A 26,763-nucleotide genomic window follows, 5' to 3' on the forward strand; every position below is an offset into this window, starting at 1 on the left:
TCAAGTTCGCATGACTTCCCTGTGAAGCCGTGCCGCGGTGGGGGTGGGGGGAGCTTGAAGTGGGGGAGGAGGGGGTGGCGGGGGTGAAGGGGGTGATCCGCCGCCGCCGTGGTCGTGTGGTTGTGGTGAGCGTTGAGTGTTGCGAGATTCCTGTCTCCTCGGAAAATGATTTAATTGAGGTATATACTTTTGCTGTTCCACGCCTTGAAAAAATACACGTTATACCTGTGTTTTGGTCATAAGGGAATTTTCGGGGTGACATGTGCATATCGTGTGAACAATCTCTATCATCATCAAACCATTGTAAACATAACCTTATATTGTCAAAATGCGGTTAATGACTGCTCATATAGTATTTAGTGTCTTACGATTTGCTTAATGTGACATTCTTCATTACCAGTTGCTCACTGTTATCCCATCTCTAGCCTCAAATTTATTAATTCAATCCATATTCTAAATGTGAAGTTACGATCCTTTTATAGAGGACCTCTATTCTACGAGTTCATTCATGCCAAAATTTCTGCTTATCTCCCACAGATGTCTGTCATTTATTAGTAGGAGGCTTCCTGAATCAATGTCTTTGATAATGGATGGAATTCCAAGGCCTTCAACACCTATTTACCTCTCTGCGAAGGCAAGTATTTGATTGTTTTTTTATGGCTTTGCTATTTATCTCGTTTTACTATTCAGTTAGTCAATTATTATGTATGACTTTCATTATAGGCAGCCTTAATCCCAAAACGATGTCGGTTTTGTCATCAGTTAATGGAGATCAAACAAATCAACTTGACAGAAGCTGTTCGCCTATGTTACAAGGTGTGCATACTTAGATAATTTCTTAATACTTTTTTGTGATGTTTGCTGTCTAGCGCTGTTGCATTAACTGTGGCCTATCTTTTCACTCCTTAGTGCTCAACACCTTTCAGAGATCTGAATTCGAGTGACATAGAATTTTATCATCGGTCTTACAGAGATGTTCACAAAAACCCCAAAGGTAATAAATAATCTTGTACTCTTTTTAAATTCATGCAGTCTTTACATTAATTTAATCCGTCATTTACTTTTTGTTTCAGATTGGAGTTTGAATGTAGCCTCAGAGGAAGAAGAACTTCATAGTATGCAGTCATGGATGGAGCAAGTTTCATTGGCTGTTAGTAAATATGAAGACAGCAGTGATGATGATGCTCCTTCAGCGTGCAATAAGAATGGAAGCAATGGGATTCAGAAAGATTCACTTTGTCAATTCGATGATTTGGGACTTCCTGATCTTGTTAGTGAACTTCAACAAGGTGCAAACTTTTCCAACGCACAAAGCGTATGGAATAATGCAGCCATCGATGAACTTGATGCTGCCTTGGCTAAAGCAGCACATGAAAAGGCAGATTCAGCATCTTTACCATTTTCGCTAGATGACCTATTTTTACCAGAATGTTTGCCACAGAACCCTGATCCCCAGTTTGACTTTGTTCCTCCAAATGAAAGCTTAGTAATTGAGAGGAATGTTTCGATCTTTGAGAGAGAAAATATTGAAGATAATGTGACTCATGAAACAGACTTGGTTGATCCAGTGGATGGATTAAGAGACTGTGAACGCGGCGAAAAAGAGGAAACCGAGGAGAATACATCTCGCAAAGCTCCTGAGGATTTGAGAGATTGTGATAAACACAAAGGTATTCGGGCTTGTGAAAACATAATTCAACAAGATTCCAGTTTGATTGAAAGATCTGACTTGACACTTGGTTCAAGCTCACCAAAACAAGAAAATATCTCAACTAAAACATTAATTAGTGAAAAATCAGAAGAAAACCATAGTAATACTACAAAAGATCAAGTTAAAATATGTAAAATGATGGATATGAAAAGTGCTGTGGATGAAGATAAAAGCATTTGTAACAGACAGGCGGACGATAATGATTTTGATGAAAAATGTAGAGGTGACAGTGTCCTCCAAGAAGAAAGTGTTGCTGCAGAGGAGCGGTCTAGTGGGGTTTGTGGCAAAGAAATGGATATTGATCAAAATGTTGATGATGTTCTTAAAACACCAGCAAGAGACAGTGACCTAAATGATGACTGTCTGTACATTGGTAAGACACCAGAAAAGAATTCTGATTTAAATGACAAATGTGATTACTATTGTAAAACGCCATCAAAGGATGCCAATTTAGATGATGATTGTGTTAATATTTTTGAGACTCCAGAGAAAAACACCGATGGCAATTTGTTTTGCAACACACCAATTAAAAATTGCAATTTTAGAGACGATTCTTTTGACAGTTGTCAAACATTAGAAAAGAGCACTGGTTTCGATAGAAAATTAACTGACAACAATCAGCAACTGTCAGCTAATGACCATAATTTTGCAGAATTTTCTACGTCAACACCACAAGTAGTCTTGAGGGAAAAGAAATATCGAAGATCAACAATGGGATTAAGTTGTGGACATAGCGTTGTATTATCTTTAAATTCTCAAAATTTTGTACTGCCTATCGAAACCAATATTCTGACACTGGACAGCACTGGTATTTTCTCAGCATATCCCCCCGATACATTGGTGTCTCAATTTTTCTGTGATTGTGATGATGAGATTTTACAACTTTCTCCGTCAACTCAAGAGAAAGAAGATCACTGTGTGGACTTTCGGCTGCCGGAACTATCTGTATGTTCAGTAATGGACAAAGACGTTTATGATGATCGGGAAGAAGATTTACGTTGTTTTCCTTCAGATTTAGATAAGATAATATTTTCCCCGAAGGAGACATCTTTGAAACGAGACAACTTTAAACCGAAACTTAGAAGTAAAATGAAACCCACTAAGTTGTTGCTAGACACTTCACAACCCAACATGTGTGAACCACCAATAATCATTTCTGAACAATCGATTTGTCAACCCAACAGCATACTTGTAACAGTTCCTGCAGATCATGATATAACTCCTGAGATGCTTGAGTCATCAAGTTTAAATGGTATTCCTATTCTGTTTGAGTGTTTGGATAGTAGTGTTCTTCACAACAATGTGAATGTTGCAGAGGTGCAGGATACCCACAAAGAATTTGAGAGTAAACTTGTGGTACCCATGGCAGTTGATGATGAGCTTGAAACTGATTTTCATTCTGATAATAATAATTACAACAATCAGACTCCTGCTTGTCAATTGGAACAAAATGTAACAAATATTAATCCTGTGTTAGTTGATGATGAGGCGAAAACCTTTGTTCATTGTGATACGGATGAGAAACAGGCTCCTCCAATTTTTGAAGACGTTGTGGTAAATGCACAAGACAAGGCTGCCAGTGCTGACTCATCCGAGCAATTTTCAATTAGTTATTCTATTTGTGACTCTCTTGGAGGCTTTCGAATAGATGTAAATCGGTGTGATCCAAATAACATTTTTAGGGCTGAAGAGAGTTTTGTTAATGCTGAAGTCACTAAAGATGTCTCAGTCTTGGAGCCTGTTCAGCATAGCATCAGCAATGAATTGTGTTATAAAGACCATACAGAAAATTATTCTGTGGAGAGAAGTGATTTTTTAAATAATGAAGCTTTTTGCTCTAGAAATGAACATGGTGTCCCATCCAAAGAGACCAACTATTGTAGCACAGGGAAAGAAACCAAGACAGTGAAGCAAATGGTTAGAGGACCTTTGCTCTGTTATGAAAGAGTGGAAGAGGAGGATGATGAGCTTAGATCCTTCACAGGTGCCAAATTTTCACTTCTAGCTAAGAGAAAGAAAGGAGCCAAAGTTACGCCTGATTCTAAAGTTGTAAATCTTATGCAAGTTGTACAAAACGAAGTTAAAAGGAGTAATACACCTGAACGTGAAAGAAAGAAAAATTCTACCATTGATGATCTTTGAAAAAACAAGTTTGTTGTTTTGTCTATTTTGTCTTTATAGTATGATTGCTCTCGACTTGTGATAAGTAAATGTGATTTTTGTGAAATAGTGAAAAATATAATTATTTTTGAAATTGCTTTAGTGTTTTCAGATTGCTTTTGATATTTCATCTGAACCAGGACGATGGAAGACAAGTTAAAAGATTAACAATTGTTTATTAGAGATAGTTATCACGGATAATACCCTATTCAAGAGAGCAATTCCAGCTTACAAACTGTTTCCCCTTCAATAATTCAACATAACAATTGACTAAAAATATTTTATATTGACTATAATGCATCATACAATTGATCTTTTCCTTTAACTCAGCAGATTTAGGGTCAACATCAACATCCTAAACTTTCTTCTACTGCAACATATTACCTGTACACAATAAAACATCTACCTGAACATTAACAAATTCATATTTATTTTTCAGTCAAAATTCTATATAGTAGCAGTCTTAGAGATGTCACACTGGGGTCAGCAGGACTTTGCCTAGGACATATTGATGTATCTAAGGTACTACCTCTCCTCAATTAAACTTGGTCAGTACCTGGACCCTTAGGACCACAAATAAGTACATACCTATGTACTTTCTGCTCGGAACAAGCTATATTTACTGACTGAATATGTAAGGTTTGTTGAAGGCACAGGAAGCAGTATGTATGTGCCATTCTAGAAATTCTCTTGAGAGCTTCAATTAACAATTGTGGACAAGTGGGAAGAGTTTTTATGCAGCTTTCTAGATAAGAGATACCGGCACAAATAAGTGCTTGTTCAGGGAATAAAAAGACAGCAAAAGCATGTTGAGCACTTTGGAGCTTAACAATAAGTTGCAATGGTTTTAACTGCTTAGTTTAAAAATAAATTATTAAGACGTTTGTACCAAATAAGTTAAGAATGTGTCCAGACTAGACAGTCAATTTTAGTCTGACCAACACAGTTTCTCGATTGGAAGAGGAGGCTTTGACACTTGCATGGTCTTTGGAAAGCCTTTGAACAGCTATGTTGAAATGTTTACCAACAATTCTTGAAATTTGGCATCTTGTAACTTTCTTTTTATTATTTGCTTTTGGCTGCTCCTCTTGCTTTCCAGGCTTGAACCAAACTCCAGGCAAAGTACAGAGAAAAGAAATGGACTTGCAATGCAAGAATAATAAAAGCAAACCACAGAAGTGCGTAGGGGAAGCCCTGAAAAGAGAAGATGTATTTTTAAAATAAATAAGCTGTAACATAATTCATGGCACCAAAAGTGGCAATGCTCAGGCCCTTTGCAAATAAATAAAAAATAGAAAGGAAATTAATATTCACATACCTGCCAAAGATGAAGGTCTTCGGTATCACCTGTGCGAATATACTGCCATGCTTCTTGGAAATAATACCCAGCAGCATAAAGCACAGGGCCAATTCCAAAGAGGACAATACCCAGCATATAACGCTTCATCAATGATATTTTGTTTTTCCGTGCCGCAGAAAGTCCAAGGAAGGAAAGCAACAGACTAATGCACCACAAATATTCCCACCACAAAGGCTGTAAATTTAGAAAAGAAGTATTAGAGACATGATTACAAGATTAAACCCAAGAAGAAATAAAATAAACGGTAAGTACTTGAGGAATTTGCAGCTCTTCTATTTCCAGGATAAAAACATCAATCCTGTCCAAGATATCAGCCGACAACTTTGCTAGCATTGCGAAAAATAGGAGGTAATGGAAGAATATGCAGTACTTCAACCGGGATTTGCTCTGAGCACTGGAACAGCAAAAATTGAAAGAAACAGTTAAACCATATGGTATAGTAAATCTCAGTGGGATAAAATCATCAGCTTTCAGAAATCACATTGAGAGTATATTCGATGAGGATAGCTTTAAAAGGGACGATGACGTGACAAACACGAGCGATACGGAAGGACATAAATTTGAAAACAGGTCCAAGGTTTAAGGACTTCCAACCTCTGAAGTAATGTCAAAACTCCCTACTTTCTTGATGAGCATCAGCAGCATCAAAATCAAAATTGAAAGATAGTTGCTGATGTAATAGAGTGGCTGAAAACTGAGATGAAAAATACATTATTGAGCAAACATACAGCTGCTAGCAGAAAGCTCACCTTAGCAAATAGTGTGTTGCTACTCTTTGTCGGTGAGAAAAGTCAGTGCCATCCGTACCCATCACCATGGGTCCCCCTTTAGATGCCATTGTTCTTATTTGAAAATTAAAACCAAACCCTCAATTCAGGTAAACATTAAAATATGACCAAAGATATTTGACACTGAACTGCGGTTAAAAGTATTCGGGCCTCGTAGCACGTCGCGGCCTTCCAGACTAGCAGAAGCTAGAGGCAGAAAGCAGACAACACGGGGCACGGGGTCCATTCATAAACAGGCTATGCTTTTTGTTTACTGTTTTCTTGATAACTCGTTACTCATTTTATTGCACTAGGTTTAAGTCATTCTTAAATTTTTCAATTAAAATGGTGTGGCTTAAAAATGGCCATGAAATTTGCTGGCCGATTGGTAACTGAAGCCGGTGATGGGTCATTAGGCAGAGATAGCGTCACGTGGTTCTATTCATCGAACAATAAAGAAAGTATGAGAAAGAACTTGGATTGCAGTAATTCCTTGCGTTTTCGTAGTTGAAACGCATGGATTCAAACATTTTATTTAGTATCTTATTGGATAATTTACCTTGAAAGACAAAGTTTGTAACACATCTCTGCGCGGCAGCGCCGGAGAGGGAGCAACGAAACGAAAGTCCTTGCGCGTAGCATTCGCATTTAATTCTAAAGAAAGTAGATCCCGTTTATATTTCTGTAGAAAAGTATTGAGTGCATCTAAATTTCAGCGGATGTATCTGAAAAATCCAGAATTCAGCAAGGAACTTGTTTTTATTCATAAAAAATCCAAATTTGGTTCATTTACTGGGATAATTTTTTCATAGCAGTGCGGATGAATATATCTTTTTACCCCTAACCTCCTTTCGCGCTACCGAAGTGTAGGCCTATAATGCGAAATGATGGTGAATGTTGTGAAGTAAGAGTTTTATTTCATAGTTTTAATGTATCAAATTGAAGACTGCGCGATATTTTAGTGATGTGGATTGTGGTGCACATATTATGATGTGTGATGTACACTTTCTCGGAGAATTTCGAGAGCAAACCAAGTTAAACTGGCTGTGTTTGCTTCGGCGGGGTGTTGGCAGTCGGAGAGGTTTTGCCTAACATGGCTGCAACGCAAGCGGAACCTCAGCACAAGGAGGCAATTCGTGAGCAAGTGCAACAAGAGCAGCCCGTGGACGTAGCCAATTCTGGATTACAAAATGGAACAGAGAAGAACGGGAATCGTGACAATGTGAGCTGCAAACCGAAATTGGCTGGCCCGAAGAGCTTGACCGCAAGCTTGGAGATGAGTCAGTACCGACAGGAGTCGGGTGCAGGACCTCCGAGCATAAACAGTGAACAGAGTGGAAATAGTAGTGATGTGGATAGTGGTAAATTAAATTCCGACAATTCGGGAAAGCCGTTCTCGGCCAATTCAGACGCCCCTGGTGACCCGAACTACGGCAAAGTGTCTGATAATGCCGCCCCGGGCTATCCCATGGGATACCCAGCCAGAGGAAACTACCAGCACCTGGATCAGCACCCTGCAGGCAGCAACAATTCGGAAGTTCACCTACCTTACGGACCTCAGGGCATGCGGCACAGCTTTCCTGGAAAGCCTCAAGCTGGTGGTCCCATGATACCACCTCGACCACCCAGTGCTGGTCCTAATTCAAACAGCCCTAGTGGACCGTTTCCTCCTCATGGACAACAACAGAGGTTTATGTCGGGGCAAAGTATCTCTCAACCCACTGGACCTACTCCCACCTTGAACCAGCTACTCCAATCATCAAACCCAGTGCATAGATATCAAAATAGTTACGGTGAAATGAACATGCAAAAGCCTGGTGAACAAGGCCCGGCTGGATATGCTTACAACCAGTGGCCGTCTTCATATCCATCACAGCACATACCGCAAGGATACCGCAACCAGAGTCCTGTAAGTTAAATTTTTTTTATTTGTATTATTGTTTTGGTAAATATTATTTCTAGGTTATGGTCCAAGTAGGCCAGCGGTTATTTGTTGTTTACATGTCCTGTTAATTGTCTCAAATTCCTTTGCATTTTGTCCACATCTTATTTGGTTTATCTTTGATCAAGCTTTATGTGGACTGGTAAAATAGCTAAATACCCATTCTCCCCATAGACACGTATAATTATATATATGTTCCAATATGCTTTCAAAATTTCTTATTGAGGCAAATGCTAATTATTGTTTTGGAAGATAAGGCTGGGTGCTACTTATTGAAACCTTCTTGTTTGTCTCAAGAGTGACATTTTCACATTCTATTCTATTAAAGGTTTCTTTCTAATGAGTTCACCTTTGTCTTTCATCATGTTAAATCTATTATTTTACCGTAAATGGCACCTCCACTTATTAGCACTATCTGCATCAAAGCCAAGCTGATTTTGAGCCACTAGATGTGCTTTGAATGATAGTTGTGTAATTTATGGTTCCTCCTGGGTGAACATTTCAATGCAGTTGTCACATCAGGGCACCAGAATAATACGGAGGTAATTACAGTCGAATGTTTCTCCTTGCTTATCTGTGATTCTTATGGTGGATAATTTGTTGCCTAGTAATTCATTGTACTTTGACCTTGTGCTAGCAAATTGGCCACTCCAATGAGCCACCATTTCTCTAATTGATTGGGAGGCTCTCGTCTCCATTCATCTTTCTTAGGGAATTAGCAAAGTAAGGCTCTTACAGACAGTAACTTGCCAATGAATTTAATTGTGAACGATTATATTCATCCCATTGAGAAACTGGTTCTGCCCGTTTGGTTTCCACCTTTTTCCCGCCGTGGACGGGACTAATTTCATCTTTGGCCCGCTCTCTGATCTCCCTTATCAGGCAGAGAGTGAACTGCGATTCCCCTCACATGTGTGGCAGTGTCTTACTGTGCAAAGCCTCCAACCGCACCGTGGCATTTCCCTCCCCTGTGGCTTCAAGAAGTCTGACGGATGTGAGGCCCGTGTGTGACGGTGTGTGTGTGCGTGTGTGTGTCTGTGTCGGTGAGTGAGAGTTTCGTTCACGCAAGGGCCGTCTTGTTGTGTAAGGTTAGTTCTCCATCCATCATAGAACGCTAGCCCATCCCTCCCTCCCCCAACCCCTAACCCTTCGCCCCGCGAGGGCCCTCCCCCCCCCCCCCTTCCCTCCCCTCCCGCCCCAGTCCTTCTTGGGGTGGCTGTGTCCCTCCAGGCCTCAAGGCGGCTCAAGGCGGCACTGTTTAGTTTGAAACCGGTTGAGTCGTCGTGGCCGTCACTGCCGATGACTGCATCGATTGTGGGCGGCGGTGCAAGTTTAATCGCCGTGTCCCGACGGCTTGGTGACATCTTTCTCTTCCCGGCTGCCGTGCCGACCTCTAAGTGGGTCCGGATTGACGCGGCACGGCGCGGCACGGTCAGAAAGAGGAAAGTGAGAGTGGCGCCGCGTCGCGCTGCGGACTGATTCCGAGCGTCGTGTCCGTCGCTCTGTCTCTCTCGCACTCGTGGGGCTTCCCATTCTGGTGCGAGAGAGACAGAGCGATGAAAGCGACGCTCGGAATGGGCCGGCCAGGCGCCAGGCTGGGCCGCGCGCCGTGGCGGTAGGCAACGCGGCGGCCAGCCGTGCTGAGCGGGGCTGCCTCGCGCCGGCCGTCAGGCTGACGCCCCACAGTGGGCCAGAAGACCGGTGGAGCGGCCAAAACTCTAGACGCGTTTTGGACTCCAGAGTCGCTAAACAGGCCTCGAACCGAACGTGTGACCCCACCAATGGATTGATCTCCGAAAGAGGAATCTATTGAGGCAAGTGGCGGTCTTCGTCCCCGCCCCGCAAGCTGACGCCGGAACTGACCTACTGCACGTGTGATGTCACGCCGCTGCCTTTTTTAAATTCTTTGTTTTTCCCCTTTCTTCTGGCGACATCGACTCGGCGGCCCCTTCCTCTCGTCTCGCTGTGCCCCGAAAGAGAAAAAATAAAGGACAAAGTGTGCCAAAGACTGGCGCGGGTTCGAACACCGGTGCACGGCCCTCTTCTTCCTTTTCGTTTTTCCCCCGTTTCCCCTCTCGCTCGTTTTTTAAATGTGATTTAGCGTCCGCGCCGCCGCCACCCCCGAGTCCGCTCCGGGCCGCCCTCCGCCCCCTCGCCGACTTTCCCTCTCTGTGTTGATAATTTGAGCGACGCTCCGACTTGAAAGTGCGCTGCCTCGCGCCGCTCCCCTCTCCTTTTCATATCGCCCGCTAATTGGAGGACGCTTTTAGTTTGAGCCCAAAATAAACAAGTGCCGATACGTTTGATGTGTGGCTCGGCACGGCGCCGCAAGGGCCGCGAGGCTCTTTGAGGCTCTTCCGGCCGCCCTTACCCCGTTTCCTTGCAAGTGGCAAAAGTGGCGGCACCGCCACCCCTTTTCGAAGAGCGTTCCCTCTCCCCGCGGATCGCGCACTTTATCTCTGCATTTGCCGTGTTGTGGCGCCACGCCGCTGTTTGTGTGCGTGCCGTCCGTCTGTCTGCCTGCCCGTCTGTCCGTTCGTCTGTCTGCCGTCCATTCATAAAGACGCGCGGTTTGCGTGGGGCGGCCTCGATCACAGTCCGTCTGTCCGTCCGTCTTTGGGATAGTGTCTGCTGGTGGTCTACCCCTTTCCTTTTCATTTGGCAGGGAGTTTGCCGGCGGCTTCGGTAATTGCCTCCTCGTCCCCTCCTCCTCCTCCTCCTCCTCCTCCTCCTTCTTCTTCTCCTTCTCCTCCACGCGGCATCGCCTGCCGCTAAGTGAGCGGTGTGGCCGCCCTGACCTTAACTTTGGCGACACTGACTGTCCCAAGCCGGCTTGAATGGAGGGACTCACGCACCTCGCGGCACGACGCTGTGAGTGTGTGAGTGCGTTGGCGCATGTGTGTGCGCGTCGTTGGCGGTGGTGCATTACGGTTTGAGGCGACGGCACGCCCGTGTCTCTCCCTCACTGTGAGCTCCGAGAACCACGACCTCCAGGACGGCTGACTGTCACTTGGGCCTCTGCCGGCTGATGTCGTTTTGCGGGCTTCTCCAGCGCGGCTGCAGCAGACTGAGAGTCGTCTTCGTCGCTAGGTCGCTCTCACACCTATACTTTGAGTGCGAGAGAGACAGAGCGACGAAGACGACTCTCAGTCTGCTGGCAGCGGCCCTTGACAGTCGGGGGTTCGTCCCCGGTCGGTGGCGTGGCCGTCGTGGGGTGGGTCTGGCTGTCTGGGGGGTTCCTTTGAGCGCCGCAACTTTCGCTTTTGTTGAGCCAAAGTTTGTATGCGTGGCGCACCGTCTGTGTGTGTGCCCGCCCGCGCATGTATGTGTGTGTGTGTGTGTGAGGGGCGGCCGGCGCCGTATCGCGCGTGTCTTTTATCGCCCAAATTCGGCATGAATGCGAATGACAGTGGGGCGGGCGTGGCTGTTTTTAATGCTACTTTTTTCCTCTTTGTTGTTTTTTTTCCCTCGTCGTTTCTGGCACTGGTGGGCCGTGGGCCCGAGGCTGCGCCCCACCAGCCAGGCCCCACCAACCAGGCCCCTACGTTATCGAACTGCAGGCGTGCCGGGGCCGGGCGAGCCGCCCCCACTGCCGCCCCCGGCGCCACCGCCCCCGCCCCGCCGCGCCCCGCCGCGCCCCCGCCGCGCCCCGGCGTAGCGTCGCCCACATCGATCCGGCACGCCGAGGCACGCCGGCCGGCGCTCCCCCGGCGTTCACCCGGCGCTCCCTCGGCGCTCCCTCGCAGTGCCGGGGTTTTCCCCGAGAACTCGATCGGAGAGGAAAGAAGGCGGCGGCGCTGCGGGGGAAGGGCTCGGGGCGCGCCGTGCGCCTTTTGGACCTTTTGGACCTTTTGCGGTGGCGGCGCGCTGCCGCGCTGCGCACTCCGGAAAGCAAGGGCTTTGCGGCGGCGAGTTGCCGCAGCGCCCCGCAGCCCACGGCGGTACGGCTCGAAGTTTGGAGGGCGCTTCTGCTGCTGCTGCTTTGGGATCAGCTGACTGCCTGGCGCTGCCGGCGTGTTATCAGCATGAGTGGTCGCCCCACCCCCCCCCCCCGCCCCCGCCCCGCCCCGCCCCGCCCCGCGGCCCCCGGGTAAACGATTGGCACTCCCTTTCATGGTCTAGGCCACAGCGGGGCTGTGCTTCCAGGTTACGCACGGAAGTGTATAAAAGGGATCCCACGGCGGTGCTGCACTGCGCTCGCTGTGCTGCCGCGGTCGTCGAACCACACCGCAAAGGTCGCTCGGCTTTCCTTGTCGTGTGGCGGCATGGCCTGGCGGCATGGCCTGGCGGCACGGCGGGCCTGGAGGGGGGCGGCGATTACGCGTTTGTCGAGGATAGTCCCGGCTTGCACTTGCTCTTGACCGAGTTTCTGTTTGGTGGGGCGGGGCCTGCGGGGCCGGCCGGGCCGCCGGGGCGTGCTGTAATTATTCTAGGGTCAGGAAGGGGGAGTGGCTGGGCTGGACAGTGCACCCGAAGGCGCGGGCGGCCGGCGTCTGGGCGCCTTTCCGACCACACTGTCTGCCGCCAGGTCCCCCGTCTCCCACTTTTTTGGTCTTCCAAGTCCTCGTCGCCCTCTTTCTCGATCTTAGACACCTAATTCGTGCGTTTTGGACATCCACTTTGTGCGTCTTTGACACCCACTTTGTGCGTCTTTGACACCCACTTTGTGCGTCTTTGACACCCACTTTGTGCGTCTTTGACACCCACTTTGTGCGTCTTTGACACCCACTTTGTGCGTCTTTGACACCCACTTTGTCGGTCTTGGACGCTCCTCCCTCGTCAGTCACGGTCCCCCACTCGGCCGTTCCTCAAGGTCCTCGTCGTCCACCGTCCACTTCGCCCCTTTCCGAAGTGCTCGTCGCCCACTCCGCCCTGTCCGCGTGGAGCAGCGTGGAGCAGCGTGGAGGTGCCGAGAAGAGCGTCTGCGAGTGGCGACGCTGTGTGTGCTCTGCTCTCGTGTCCGCCGCACGCACAGCACAGGGCGCTTTGGGGCTGATGTGCTCTCTCTCTCCTCTCCCCCCCTCTCTCTCTCTCTTTCCCTCTCGCACTCATGGGGCGTTCCGCATAGGTGCGACGATGAATCGTTTCGGATTCAGGGTGCTGCCGCACTTCTTGAGCAGACACGCGCGCCATATTCTTGCTGTGTGAATGTGTGTGTGTGTGTGCGCTTGGCGAGGGTGGGGCCAACTCCCTGCCTCCCCTCGCCGCGGCCCCGCGCAGCCCCGCGCAGCCCCGCGCAGCCCCGCGCCATGGGTTAGGCAGGGTGGAGGGAAAGAAGAAAGAAGGGGCCTTGTGGTAGGTCACGGAGAAAGGCTGCACTCACACACACACACACACTGACACGTCGACACGCACACTCAAGCACAACTCGGGCCGTTCCTCTGGGCGTCCTAGTGTTGACATGAACGGCGGTACCGCCCCGGTCAGCTGTGCGCCCTTGCCGCCCCGCCGTCCTTCTAGCGTCGCCGAAGACGCGGCCGCTGCACTGTGCATGACGCCCTCCTTCACCCTGGGCGCGCCCCGCGCTGCTGCATGGCCAATGGGTCCGCGGTGGTACCGAGGTGGCCGTCGAAGAGTACGCGGTCTCGGTGCGCGGACTGCGTGGCACTGCGTGGGGGCGGCCGTCGGCGACCCGCTTTGATTGCGCGCTACTCCGTGAGATCCTTGCCCACGCGATGCCGGCCGGACGGACGGACAGACGGACGGGCAGACTGACTGACAGACAGTTCGACCACAGACAGCCGGACATGTCGTGTCGTTACGCCGGCATGACTGACTGGCGGACAACGTGGCGGCGCGGCGGCCGGACGGATGAAAAATGAATAACTCCAAATTGGAACGGTCCGAGGCCCCGGCAGCCCCGGCAGCCCGGCTGATGTATTTAGCGTTTGATGGCGCGGCGTCGTTCGTTTGTGTTGTTGTCTTTCCCGAATTGCTGCGTTGTTGTTGTTTTTGCTGGCCGGACAGGGCAGCGCAGCGGTCGGAAATGCCCGCTGCGGCTGCACGTGACGTGGCCGCGCTGCACCGCGCTGCGGGGGGAACGAATTGCGCCCTTTTCTCGCGGAGACACTGCCAAAAGAATTTAGTTAAAGATTGAAGAAATGGCCTGGCGTTTTTCGGCCGCGCCGTTAATTACTAGTGAGTCACGCCCCAAATAGTAGTGTAGTGGTCTTATCGCGGCAAGGTTGTGGACCCCTTGGCCGCCTCCGGCCCGCCACGCCACGCCACGCCTCGCCACGCCCACCGCGGGGTGACATCAACGAGCTGATAAGCTCGCCGCCGTGTGGCCCAGGAGAAAGTGGCCGTGGATTGATTTTGGCGCGAAAACACGCCAGTGTGGTGGCACTGTTACACGCCACCACGCTGTTTGCCCGCCGATGGCGCTGATTGGCCGGCGCGCGCGGCGCGGGTGGCGCCTGGTTCGCGTTGCCGACACGCGATCCCGGAATGTGTGTGTTGGCTCGGAGGGTCAGGGTTCGACTCCCCCTCCTCCTCCTTTCGTCGTCCTACCGGCCCTTGCGGTGTGTGTACCGACTACCTTGAAGCAACCTGTCTCGAAGGGGTGGGGATCCGCGAGTCAATAGCCATCCAGGGCATGAATGGGCGGTGCCGGCGGTGCCACTTGGGCGTGCTTCTTTGCCCGCAACCCGGCAACGCGGCCACGTGTGTCTGGGTCCGCGCCCCGCCGCCCCGCCAGCCACCCCTCGGTGCGGCCCCCGCCGCCCCCACCCCAACCCTCGGCGGCATTAAAGCCCAATCTCGTCTCGCCTTACCCCACCCCACCCCCGTCTCTCTAAATCCCAACAGGTCGCGACGCCGCCGCCGGGGCTGCTGCCACTGCACTGGTGCACTTTTGCAGCCGCGCCGCCCGGCGCCGCCGCACTCGGCCGGCGAAGCGAAAGCAAGTTTGATAACCACCGTCTGGCGGCGTTAAAGCCTCTATGAACGCGAGGGAGGCCGGGGGCAGCCTATCGGCGGCGCCGCCGTTTCAAAAGCGGTGAGGCTTTTCCGGGCTTTCCCGCGAAGCCGACCGAAACAAACGGGCGTTTTTGCGCCTGTCTTTTTGGCCCACTGGATTTAATTCCCTCTCGTCCGTCGTCGCTGAGTCCCGCTGCGTCAGCGCTCCAGCGAGTATTTATTTTTTCTCGTCGAGAGGGAAGAAGAACGCTCGCCCTCGTCGCTCTGCGTCGCCCTGCGTGACGCGTCGTGATTGGTCGCTTCGATCGTGTTCGAGTCGAGCGGCCGCGGATGAGTCGGCCGTGGCGGACCGAGCCGAGCCGGGGAACGGAACTGTCATCTCGCAGCACTTGACGCGGAGCAGGGCCCTGGGGGGCCTGGGACCTCGCGCGGGGTCTCGGCCAGGGCCTCTCTATGTTTGCGGTTGCGTCTGTGCGTGTGTGTGTGTGGACGGATCTGCCGACGCGGTCCTCGGCGCGTCTTCATGCATGAGGTATGCGTTTCTGCCACTTCCGGTACTTCCGGTGAAATGGCGCTTCAGGATGACCCGGCCGATACTCGCGCCGCACTTGCGCTCTGCTTTCCCGGCACGTCCGTGAATAGGAGCAATCGCCTCGTCTGTATGTGTGTGTGTGTGTGTGTGTGTGCTGACGCGTCTCCCCGTGCGATTAGCGCCCTGTCTGCCGTCGCGGCAGGTGGCAGTGTAGGGTTCGGTAGAGTTGCCGAGAGTCCGCGGTGGAAGCCCTTCGCTCATGGCTACTGCAACTACTGTAGTTCCACGTGCCAGAGCCGCAACCTGACCGTCGTCTTTCTCTCTCTGTTGCAGTACGGCGGCCAGCAGCCCTACCCGGACCAGCGGCCGTCGTGGGGGTCGCCCGCGCCGCCCGGCCCGGTCATCCTCCCGGTCACCCTCCCGGCGGCCACCCGCCCGGTCACCCACCCCCCGGTCACCCGGCCGGCCACCCCGGCCCGGGTCACCCGCCCGGACACGCGCCGCCGCCCGGTCACCCGGCTAGTCACCCGCCGGGGCACCCCGCCGGTCACCCGCCGCCCCCGCACCCGCCCTCCCCCGCACCGCCTCCGTCCTCGCCCGGGCACCTGGCCGGTCACCAGGGCAACCAGGGCCCCCACCCCTCGCAGACGCCATCCCCGCACCCCCAGCCGTCGCCGCAGCCGCCCTCGCCACAACACCAGGTAAGAAGAAGCCCCGCTGTGTTGACCCACCTGTCCGCCAATCAGGCTGCTCGCCAGGCTGTGCTGCTCTGTGGCCGTCTCTCTCGCACCCCTTCGGGATACCCCGTGAGAGCGAGAGCGACGAAGCCGCGTTTGTCTCGCTGATTGGAGGGCCGCCATTCGCTTCATTTCTCATGTGTTATTGAAGTGGTGCCTGTCGTTATCGAAGTGGCGTACTGCGGGTATCGTGTCCGAAGGGTTGGCTGACGCTTGTCTTGGTTTTGCAGTCGTTCTCTAACCGGCCTTCCGGGGAGCCGACATCCAACGCTCACCCGCCAGACGCAGCTGTAAGTACCGCCGACGCCACTTCTTTGCGTTATTGTGTTAGAATTAAAGTTGGCCCCGAAGTTGGCGACGGAGGACGGCGGCGCCACTGCCAGGCGGCTCGTCCCCGCCTGCCTCTCTCGGCGGCCCCGGGCGGCCCGCTCCCTTGAAGCGTCCCCATTAGGCGGAGCGCGCTGCGGCGCCGCGCGTTTTGGCGCGGGAGGGGCGATTCCGGGCGATAGCGGAGCAGCAGCAGCCCGTTGGACGCCGCCGGCGCCGCCAGGACGCTGTCGCGCTGTCGCTGTCGGGGAGCCGAGACGCCCGAGACGTGGCGTCGTCCGGAGGACAAGTTGCGCGGCCGTGTTCGACCGGAGGCGACGGGGAGAGTGAGAGGAAGAAAGAGATCTCTCTTGACCAGGAAAGAGGCGCACGAACTACAAACATCCCTAAACAGAGGGCGCACGGAATAATGCCACATTCCAACTTTCGAGATGAAATTTTCCACGGAAGCTTCAAGAAACGGACATTTGAAAAAGGGGGGAACTTTTTACACCTCCATGAAACGGAACTGGTCTCCCTTCACCTCCGCTGCGCGTGGCGCTGTTGCTGTTGTTTTTGTTGGTGCCGCTCTGGCTAATGCTGGCCGTCCTATTAGGCAGCAGGGCAGGCACCCCAAGGGCCGCTGCGAGGGGCCGAAGGGCGGCACTGAAGGGCGCGCCGCTCGTTTCGGGCACGACGACGTCCCTCGTTATCGTTAGCCCCCCCGGAGCCACGGTCTCTCTCGCACGCGCGTCCCACAGTGGGCCAGAAGACCGGTGGAGGCGGCCAAAACTCTAAACGCGTTGTGACCTCCAGAGTCGCTCAATGGGACTCAAACCAAATGTGTGACCCCACCAATGGACTCCTCGTTCGGAGAGCCATCTATTGGTGGGGTCACACGTTCGGTTCGAGTCCCATTTAGCGACTCTGGAGCTCAAAACGCGTCTAGAATTTTGGCCGCCTCCACCGGTCTTCTGGCCCACTGTGCGTCCCGTACTGGCCCGAGGATGCGGCCTCTCCCGCCTTGGCCGCCTCGGCCGCCCCGGAGACGCTGTCGCAGACTGCTTGATAATCTCCTGGGTGGGTTGGTGGCTGCGGCCCCGCGCCGGCGCTGGCGCGATGCTGACACCAGCCACCCGCCTCTCGCGCCCATTCATCCGCCGGGCGTCGGTACACTGTTATGTACACGTCGCGCGCGTCCCGCCACCATCAAAACGCGCGCGGTCTGCTTCTATCTCGTATTGACATTGCGATTCAGGCGCCTTTCGGGGTTCCCCCCCCCCCTCTCTCTCTCCCCGCGGTGGCGCTTCGGGGCGGTGTAGTGCTGACGCCGCCTCCGCGCCGCGCCTCCCCGAATGCCTCGTCAACAAACTCTGAGCCGGGGCGCGGGGCGCGGGGCGCGGCTCTGGCGAGGCCTTGAAGGGCGGGCTGGTGGGCCGGCGGGGGCTCTCCCGCCTGATTGCCCAACTGTTCCTGTTTGGGGTTCACGAACTTGGCCGGCCGGCCGGAAGTGCCTTGGCTTGGCTCGGGCTCCGCCCCGCCCCGCTCCTCTTCCGCGCCGACGTAAACTTTGGCGCAAGTTCATTGATGAGGGATGCACCCAGGGAATTCCCCACCCCGAGTCTGGCGCGGCCGAGGGCCAATGCCGAGGGCCCGGCGGTGGCCTGGCGGTGACGCGCCGCGCTGGGCCGCGCTGGGGGCGGCGCTGACGGTGACTCACTTCTCTGCCGCGCGCTGCGGTCGGAGCGCAACGCCGTCGCAGCTTTCCGGAGTGGTTCAGCACTTTTGCCCCCGCCCGCCCCCTGGCCCCGTCGCGCGCTATGAATAGGTGATGCTGACCTTTGCTCCTTGGATCCGGACGGATCGGCGGCACTGGCGGCTCGCCGTGTCAATTAGCGCCAGGTCCGGCCAGGTCGGAGCATGGCAGTGTGTCGCCGAGAATAGCGGCGCGGACGGCAGGACGGCACGGAGCGGGGATTTGACAGGGGAAGGCTCTCGGACAGATGGAGTCCGTTTTCCAGACCAAGCGTCCGCGTTTCGCGTTCGATAACGAGTAAACCTTTGGATATCACTAAGAGAACATAAAGAAAAAGAGGCTTTTGTAAGCGATTCTCCTCTCTGGTACTTCATGTTTTAGCAAAGCAGGTACTTTACGAGACGCAAGCTTTCTGGCGGACTTCGATTCAATCTTCTTTCCACGTTAGCGTCAACGGTTTTCTGACGGCGCCTCTTCGTTTCGGGTCCCCTCTTCGTGCGGGCCAGCCATGCCAGCCCGGGCCAGGCCGTGTTCGTGCCCGTCCTGGCGTCCCGGCCCTGGCATGCCCTTGGTCCTTTTCCGGGCCCGGAGGGGGGAGGGGGGAGGGGGCTGCTTCCGGGCGGACGGACGCGGTGGCGGCAGGGCCGCGGCAGGGCCATGGCGGGGCCGGCGACTCGGCCGGCGAGGCGGGCAGGTGCGCCGTCGGCGGCAGCTGCAGGTGCCTTTGTGCGACAGGTGCACGCCAGCTGCGGGGCCGTCTTTGTCAGGGGGCATTTGGTGCGCGTCGTGCTGCGCCCGGCGAACAAGTGCGTCCGCCTGTCTGTCGGCCTGTCGGACGGCGCGCTGGTGTGGGGCGATTCTTTTCCCCGGGAGTGACGTGAACACGATGGGCTGCAGCAGGGACTGCTTGGCCTGGCAGGCGTAGGCTCGTGGCCCGGTGCCAGGGGCGCTGGCGGCGCTGGGCCGCGGCTGCGGTCGGGGTGCTGCCCGTCGTTGGATCAAGCGGAGAGAGTCTCGGACACGTCGGTTACGCTTGGGGCAGTCTTGAGTCGCGCCTCGCGTCCGTCACACACACTCGCAAGCGAGCTTTGCAGTGTACACTCTCTGTGTTGTGTCCGTTTGGGCAGGGCGCGATGTCTCAATTTATTTCGCTAACGGTTAGAGATGAAAAGAAGGCGTTTAAAGTTATTCAGTACATACATCCGAAGCCGTTTACGAGATCTAGGCGCCTCAAAATCTCAGTACGTGTTCGGCGGCGCATACGCGGCGCGGACGAGTGGTGCACGTCGCAGAGACGCGAGCAGAGCGTCGAACCGACGCGGCGCCGCGGAGGCGCCCCGCTCACTGCTGGCCCATGCCGTGCCGGCAGTGCCCATGCAAATGAGCTCTTTGGGATTACGCTGCGCGCGGCGCCCCCCGGGCCCCGGACGGAGGGGTTTTAAATCCGCGGGGAAAGGAAGGGGTGGGGCACGGGCCGCCTGGACGGGGTGGGCTTGCCCTGCGCGGGCTGTGTAGACTGATTCCGAGAGTCTGTCGTTCTGTCTCTCTCGCACCTGTACGGGAAGCCCCGCGAGTGCGAGAGAGACAGAGCGACGAAAACGACTTTTGGAATCAGTCTGGTGGCGAGCTGCTGGCGGGTTCTTTGCCGTGAAAAGGGGGAAATTAGCCGCGTGGGTCTTCGGCTCCCCTTTGCGTGCGTGAATCGGACTGGGACTGACGCTGCGGGGAGGCGGTGAGTTGGGGGGGGGGAGGCGAGTGGTGTATAATTCGGTGTGCCGGTCCGCTTCATTTTTGGGAGGGAAGGGGGAATTTCAGCGGAAGGCGGGAAAGCGCTTCCTGAATGGCACCGTGTTGCCGCCCGGCTCGACGTAGGCCCGGCATGCCGCGGCGTTACCGCGTAACTGCGGCCGTCACGTCGAGTCTCGGCACTGGCGTGCACTGCAGGGCATTCCGCGGTGCTTGGCGGAATCCAGGGCGCGGCCGCGCCGCCCTCCCGCCGGGCCGCCTCCTCCTCCTCCTGGGCCTCGACATGGTCGCCGAGGCGGAAAGCACGGCGTGCGCACGGGGCTCAGGACGACCGGCAGCAGCAGCGGCCCTCGCCACCTCGTCCAGGCTCCCCTCCGCCCACTTCCAGGCCGTCGTTAAAGTCTTACGATTTTACAGCGTCCATTGCTGAAGTTCCCCGCTCGTTGGTGTGCACGCCGCCGTGCACGCCGTCCCGACGATGTCGCTCCCGATCTCCCTGGCCTGGCGCCTCGATGGCGTGCCGGCGTGCCAGGCCGGAGCGTGTGGCGCAGCATTCGCAGCGTTCGCGGCCGCGAGGAAAATGAGAGTGAAACGGTTGGCGGCCAGGAAAGCCAGGATGCAAGCGCCGGCCCGGCCGGCCCGGCCCGGCGGTGTGCGACTGACTTTGATGGACGACGCGGCGCCTGGCGTCGCGGGGCCGTCGAGGTCAAGGATTCTCGTTAGCCACCCGTCGACGGCGGCGTCGGTCTTCGTCGCGACGGAAATGATTCGGCGGCATGGATTTCGGTGCGCATGCCGCGGCGGCAGGGCAGGCGAGGCAGCCCGTCCCGTCCGGGCCGTCCGCCTTGGCGTGGAGCTCGGGACCGGCAGCCGGGCCTCCCGGGCCTCCCGGGCCTCCCACGCTGACGTCAAGGTTCATCTTCTCCCGCTTGCGCCGCCAGCGCCGCCTTGGTCCGCCTGGTGGTACTCGTCTCGTCCGGCCGTTCGTTCCCCGAGCCTCACGAGATCCCCACATTCTTGCCCCTTCCCCGGCCCGAGGCCCGAGGCCCGCGCTGGCTCGGCGCCGCACCCCGTCATTTGTAAGGCCCGACCGCGCGGCCGCTGCGCCGCCATGGAGGCCGCTCGGCTCGGCTGCGCCCCGGCACGTCCGCGGCGAGGAGCGGCGGTCGGCGCTTGTCATGCCCCGAGTCGTGCGCGCTGATGTGACCACGGCGATCATGTCCTCGACGAGGCGCAGCGCGCAGCCAGCACGGAGTCGCGGCGGTGGCTTTTACCGCTGAACGCGATCCTGGTCCGCCGGGCCGCTTGTAAGTGATGGTTAGCTGCGCAGCGCAGCGGGACGAGGCAGGCCGCCGCGGTCCGTGGTGGCGGTGGTGGTACCCGTCCGACCGGCGGGGACGGCCGGCCACCGTAGGCCTTGGTTGCCTTGGCGGGCCCCGCGACCGGACACCCTAGCCGGCGAGGCGCGGCGCAGCGCGCAGCCAGGCTCAGCCCCGGGAAAGAAACCCGTCCTGCTGGCCGGCCGAGCCGCGGCCGCGGCGAGCCTTGTACACTCGGCTGGAAGCACGGCTGGAAGGGCAGGGGCCGCGGCGCTGGAGCGGCCCGGTCGGAGCGGCTGGAGCGTGGCGCGTGCATGCTTGTGCAGCCCGCCTGGAGTCCCGGAGGCGAGGCTGTAGCCTTGCTGTAGTGGCTGAGGCTGGATCGCACCGGTATGGAATGGACTGTCGGCCGTCAAAAACGTTTCTCAAACGGGTGACCAGGAATCTGGATGTGCGTGTACACTGGCGGCGCGCGGTGGCGTGTACAGTGTACACTCCCGGCTGGAGTGTACCATTCTGTCCAGTTTTTTTGCGTGTCGTGACGCAAACGCCGACAGGGCTCCGCCAGGCTCCGCGCGTCGCCGTTCAATTTGCATTTCCAATAGTGTATCTGCGCCGCTATGCGCGCTACGCCGTGGGGAACGCCCGCCAGGGGGATGACGACCACGGCGTGCCACGGGGTCTTTTTTTCCGGCTGGGTGCCGGCTGGATGGCAAAGGGTGCACTTGTCGCGGGAGGGGAGGGGAGGGGCGCGAGGCCGCGAGCACTCGGCCTTGCCTCGCCTTCCAGATTGCGGGAATGGCCGCGGCACGGTGGCGGCACGGTGGCGGTCGAGGCCCTGTCCTACCCCACGCTACGCGCTCCGAGCGCTCTGCGTGACAAGCCCGCTATCGCGGCCCCAATCTTGCAGCGCGGCCAGGGCATGTGTGAGCGCCGTGCCCAGTCCGGCGGGGTCACCGTAGCCTGGTGGCGATGGCCGCCGCCGCCGAGGGTTGGTTCGCGGGTTCGCGGCGCGCTGGCGCCGCTGGCGCCGCTGCGGTGCGGTTGATGTCGGCGGCAGTTCGCGGCGATAATGGCGCCGGTTTATGGCGCGGTGGCGGGGCGCGCGTGAAAGCATCTCCGCCACCGGGGGGTGCGTCGTCTGCACCGGGATGAATAATTAATGCGCGAGGACGCGGTCTTGGGGCTCCAGGGGGCTGTGCTGGCGGCGAGGCGCTAAACGCGGACGTCCTCTTCGGGCTGGTCGAGGGCCTCGCGGACGTGCCCGGCGGCTAATTGGTGATCGCCAGGGAGGCCTTGGGGACCGGGTCGGGGCTCGGCACGCACCTGGACGCCGTCAACGCCGTCAACGGCGCCGTCGCTGCGGAGCACGGTCAGCACTGCAGGGCTCGGCGAATCGGCGCGAATCGCGCTGACAGTTTCGGGGAAGTTAGTCTCTCTTGCGTCACCGGCCGCTCCCTTCCCTCCCTCCCTCGCGGCGCCGTCGCTGCTTCGGCCGGGCGCCGCCAGGGGGCGTGCCGGAGGGCAGGACCGGCGGGGCGGGGCGCCCCGAGTGTCCCGAGTCAAACGGGATCGAGATGAGGTTTCATTCATCACGTGGCATTCACCTCGCCCCACCCCCTCCCCTCCCCGCGGCGCGGCCCGGCGGTGGGGTGCGGACGGTGCGGACAAGCGAAAGTAAGGGTCCATCCGAAGCACGGCCAGCACGGCCCGTTGCCGTGGCAACCACGCCACCAGGCCTCCCTTTGGCAGTGCGGGCGCGGCGCGGCGGGGCCCGGTTGGGGTGGGCGCCGGAAGACGCCGGCCGGCGTCGAGGGGTTGGGGACCGAAGCCAGGCCGGGGCACGCGGGGCATGCCGGGCAGGGTAGGTGAGGCGGGCATTGTGCTGCAGAGCCTGGACCGCATGGACCGCAACCCCCTGGCTCCCCTTGCAGTGGCTAGGCGTGGCGCTGGCGCGCAGAGCCCCGATGTACCGCAGTGGTGCCGCGGGGTTGCGGTGCGTGGAGCGCTGGCGTGGCGCATTGCACCCCGCCCCGCCCACCCCCCGCCCACTCGACTCCGCTCGGCTCGGCTCCAGCGCTCCAGCAGTGCAGTTACCGTAACGACTATGCCGGCTGCGGGGCGGACCAGGCGCGGCTAAAATTTTAGGGGCATAACGGTCTAGTGGCTGCGGGGGTGCTTCGGGCAGGGCTGGCGTTGACGGGCACGTTGACGGCACGGTGACGTTGGTACCCTTGTCCGAGTTCTCGCGGTGGCATAGCGGATGTCGCCGCCAACCCCATTGACCCTGCCGCCACTGTCGTCCACTCGCTCCGAGGGAAGGGCAGGCCCTCGGGCAGGCCGGCCCGGGCCGCGGAAGGAAACTTGGACGAGAAAGGGCAGGAAGGGGAAGGAGGGGAGGGGAGGGGGCGTGGGGGTGCGCCGCTATTGTGCTGGCACGCAGCGCGGCGCAGCTCGCGTTGCTCGGCCAGGCCATCAGTTTCCTCTGCATGGGCTGGCTGGGGCTGGCTGGGCTGGGGCGGCGACCTGACCCTTCGGCCCCGCCCCACCCCGCTGCCTAATCAGCTGTTTGTGACGTCACGCCCCGACGGGCTGTGCCGTGGCGTGCCGTGCCGTGCGGGGATGATGGTGTTCTGGGCGCAAGAAGTGGAGTTTGCCGGTCGTTAGCGAGGCACTGGCGGAAGGCGGATTCCCAACAGTGCTTTCGCCGCGCTGTCTCTCTCGCACCCTTACGGGACGCCCCACGTGTGCGGGAGAGACGGAACGACGAGAGCGTTCTGTTCGGAAAGAACCTGCAGGCGATGCTCGGCGCTTTCTTGTCGCCGTCGGGGCCGTCGGGGCCGTCGCGCTGGGAACGGCCAGGTGTCTGTCCGGCAGGGCGGTGTCGCGGTGCCGCGGTGCCGGGGTGCCGCACCGCCCCGAGAAAAATTGGCGCGGCAGAGGGAACGGGGCGCAGAGGAAGCGGCGGGCGAGGCATTGGCATTCGTGGCACTCCACTCCACTGCGCGCGGCGGCAGCGGCGCTACCCGCGGCGGCAACGCGAACGCGGCGGGGAGGGAGGTACCCCCCGGTGGCCGCGGTGGGGCGGGGGGGAATATTCGGCCGGGCCTAGAAGGGCCTGGCGGGGCGAGGGGGCGGCGGGTGATAGATGAGGCTCACCCTCGCCCTCCCCGGTCTCCTTGGTCTCCTCACGACACACCGCGGCGGCACCGCACCGCGGCGCCCTGGCTGCTTCAGCAGATGATTAAAGACTGCAATCAAATGATAAATGCCCCCACCCCTGCAGCCTGCAGCCACCCCCGGCGGCGCCTAAGCTCTTTCGCTCTCCCTCCCCCTCCCCGCCGTCGCCGTCCTCTTTTTCCACCCCTTTCACCTGCCGTGCCGTCGGTCCCGTGCCGCTCCGGCGGCGCCGCGGCGCTGCGCTGAGCAGATCTGACGCGGCGATCCCGTTGTGGCGCTCGCGTTGTTTTTGCTGTCGTTTTGTTGTTTGATTGGGGTGGTTTTTCTTGTTTTCCCCGTCCGGCTGGATGTACGCTGCCTTGCCGCCTCGCTCTGGGACGCGGAGGTCGTCGGGGCAAAGCCGGGCAAAGGTGCGCCGCGCTGATCTCTTTGAGAACTCGGCTTATTGCTCTGCACTGCAGCATGACGCGGCCGGTGCTGTCTGTCGGTCGGGCTGTCTGTCTGTCGGGCTGGCTCCCTGTCGCGTTCACTGGAGTGACACGGAGTGACGGGCTCTCCTTTTCCCCTCATTTCTCGAAGCCTCCCCCCCCCTCCCCTTGCCGCCTGCCTTCCCTGCTGGCGCTGCTGGCCACGAGACGCACTGGTCAACGTATCGTAATTGCATTCTGGGTCCTCCACGCGTGTGCGCGCGCGCTTATTTTTTTCGGCTTCTTTTTCGCGTTTTTCTTCATCTCCCTCTCTCGTTCCGTTTCGCTTCCGTCCTTTCTTCGACGCCCCTCTCTTTCTGTCTCTCTCTTTCTCGCTAGTACGCGTCATTACTCACGGCGCAGAGCGCGTAGCGCGGTGCGTTGCGCGACTGACGTCCGTGAACTTGACGGTTCACTGGCCTCCCGGGAGAAGCACTGGCGTACACACACACACACACACACACACTTTCATACGCGAGCCTTTGCTGTCTCCTGGCTGACATGATTCAGTGTCGTTGTACCGATGTTTCAAGTGGCGGCTGATCCGTCGGTGCTGTGTCATTTTCATTTTTGTGACCGTGTGTCTGACTCTCTCTCTTTCTCTTGTGTTTCAGGTGAGTAATCGCGTTGGATCGCCCAGGGAATCGACGACCCCCAAGCCCTCCGTAAGTGTTGCCTCCTAATCGCTTCTCTGTCTCCCTCGGCGCCCCCTCGGTGCCCCCCGATCTCGTGGCCCCCCTGGGGGTCCGGGCGAGTCCGGGTCCCTGGCCCGGCACAGCACCGGCCCGCGCTGTCAGACTCGGTGGGGGGTTTAATTCGTCTTTTGTTTTGGCGCCTGGGGACAGGCCGCCGCGGCCACCGCGGCACAGTGACGCGGACGGCCGAATCGGCTACACTGTCGAAAATGTAACGTGGGCCCCTGGGCGCGCTCGGTCTCTTTGCGAACAGCTGATGGCGTTCGGCGGAGCGTGGTGTCGTCGACGACGCCCGCCCTTTGTAAATGGGTTTCCGTCTTTTCCTCCTCTCTCCCTCCTCCCTCCCCCTCTTTCCCTCCTCCTTCCCTCCTCCCCCGCACTATCTCTCATTCAGTGGATGGGCCCGCCCCGCCCGCCCCGGCCTAAGCCGCTGGTATATCTATATATATAGTATAGTAGCGAGCCAGGCCGTGACATTGACCCACATGCAATCCCAAAACAAATACATACCGGGACGCGGACAGACAGACGGACGGACAGACCGACAGCCAGACGGACGCTCTGCCTGGTTCGCTCGCGCCCACGGACTCTCTCGCATGAACACACACACACACACACATACACTCGCTCACACGCACACAGCGCCATACAGTAGTAGTAGTAGCAGCAGCGTTTATCCGCGTCGCTTTCGTCTTTGCCAAACCTTTTTTTGCCGCATTCGTACGCACGCATTCACTCGCAACGCTCGCGCTCAGTGGTCACTATGAACGACGTGTGTGTGCATGTGTGTGTGTGTACACGTGTGTTCGATTCGCGCTTATTGTTTTAGGTGTTGTCTAGGTTCGAACACGCGCCGCCGCTGTTAAGCCGACAGATTATGCGTGTGTCTGTGTGTCTGTCTGCATGTGTGAGTGTGCTGGTCTGTTTGAGGAGAAAGAGGGAAGGGGGAGGGGGGGGGGCTTCGCGTGACATAACAACAGCTGTTTGGAGGGGCGTGGAATGCGGGGAATGGGCGACTGTAAACAAAAGGGTGAGGCCGGCGGCGGGGGAGGGGGGGAGGGGGGAGGGGAAGGGCCTACCTGCTGCTTAGCCTTAGCTTCTGCCGCGCGCAACGTGCACCACTACACTACTATCAGCTGCGATAAGGCATGGCGATGACGTCACGTT

At 56.7% G+C, this 26,763-nt stretch overlaps 4 protein-coding genes across 5 annotated transcripts in view; 3 read left to right on the forward strand and 1 right to left on the reverse strand.

Annotated features, from left to right (window-relative positions):
* Nucleotides 1–85: 85 nt before the first annotated feature.
* LOC117652649 lies at nucleotides 86–3,969 on the forward strand. Of its 2 annotated transcripts, none has more exons than XM_034397731.1 (5): nucleotides 86–179; nucleotides 538–634; nucleotides 724–816; nucleotides 910–994; nucleotides 1,074–3,969. In XM_034397731.1, the coding sequence occupies exons 2-5, from the start codon at nucleotides 575–577 to the stop codon at nucleotides 3,851–3,853; spliced, it is 3,018 nt and encodes a 1,005-aa protein (XP_034253622.1). In that variant the 5' UTR covers nucleotides 86–179; nucleotides 538–574; the 3' UTR covers nucleotides 3,854–3,969. The 2 variants fall into 2 exon arrangements, with proteins under 2 accessions (XP_034253622.1, XP_034253623.1); XM_034397732.1 differs by lacking the exon at nucleotides 86–179 and adding an exon at nucleotides 215–303.
* Nucleotides 3,970–4,030: 61 nt separating this feature from the next.
* LOC117652650 (protein jagunal) lies at nucleotides 4,031–6,216 on the reverse strand. The gene is made up of 4 exons (XM_034397733.1): nucleotides 5,981–6,216; nucleotides 5,484–5,625; nucleotides 5,190–5,405; nucleotides 4,031–5,065 (listed from the first exon to the last, which is right to left on the reverse strand). The coding sequence occupies exons 1-4, from the start codon at nucleotides 6,067–6,069 to the stop codon at nucleotides 4,937–4,939; spliced, it is 576 nt and encodes a 191-aa protein (XP_034253624.1). The 5' UTR covers nucleotides 6,070–6,216; the 3' UTR covers nucleotides 4,031–4,936.
* Nucleotides 6,217–6,626: 410 nt separating this feature from the next.
* LOC117652728 (trithorax group protein osa-like) lies at nucleotides 6,627–25,584 on the forward strand. The gene is made up of 3 exons (XM_034397820.1): nucleotides 6,627–7,907; nucleotides 15,724–15,843; nucleotides 25,516–25,584. The coding sequence occupies exons 1-3, from the start codon at nucleotides 7,092–7,094 to the stop codon at nucleotides 25,582–25,584; spliced, it is 1,005 nt and encodes a 334-aa protein (XP_034253711.1). The 5' UTR covers nucleotides 6,627–7,091.
* The window catches only part of LOC117652648 (trithorax group protein osa-like), a 44,211-nt gene continuing 33,421 nt past the window's right edge, over nucleotides 15,974–26,763 (forward strand). Inside the window, 3 exon segments of the mRNA XM_034397730.1 lie at nucleotides 15,974–16,091; nucleotides 16,358–16,417; nucleotides 25,516–25,566. The gene's annotated coding sequence lies outside the window, so the exon portion shown is untranslated.

The sequence above is a fragment of the Thrips palmi genome, unplaced genomic scaffold (assembly GCF_012932325.1).
Source record: "Thrips palmi isolate BJ-2018 unplaced genomic scaffold, TpBJ-2018v1 HiC_scaffold_7, whole genome shotgun sequence".
Taxonomy (NCBI): domain Eukaryota; kingdom Metazoa; phylum Arthropoda; class Insecta; order Thysanoptera; family Thripidae; genus Thrips; species Thrips palmi.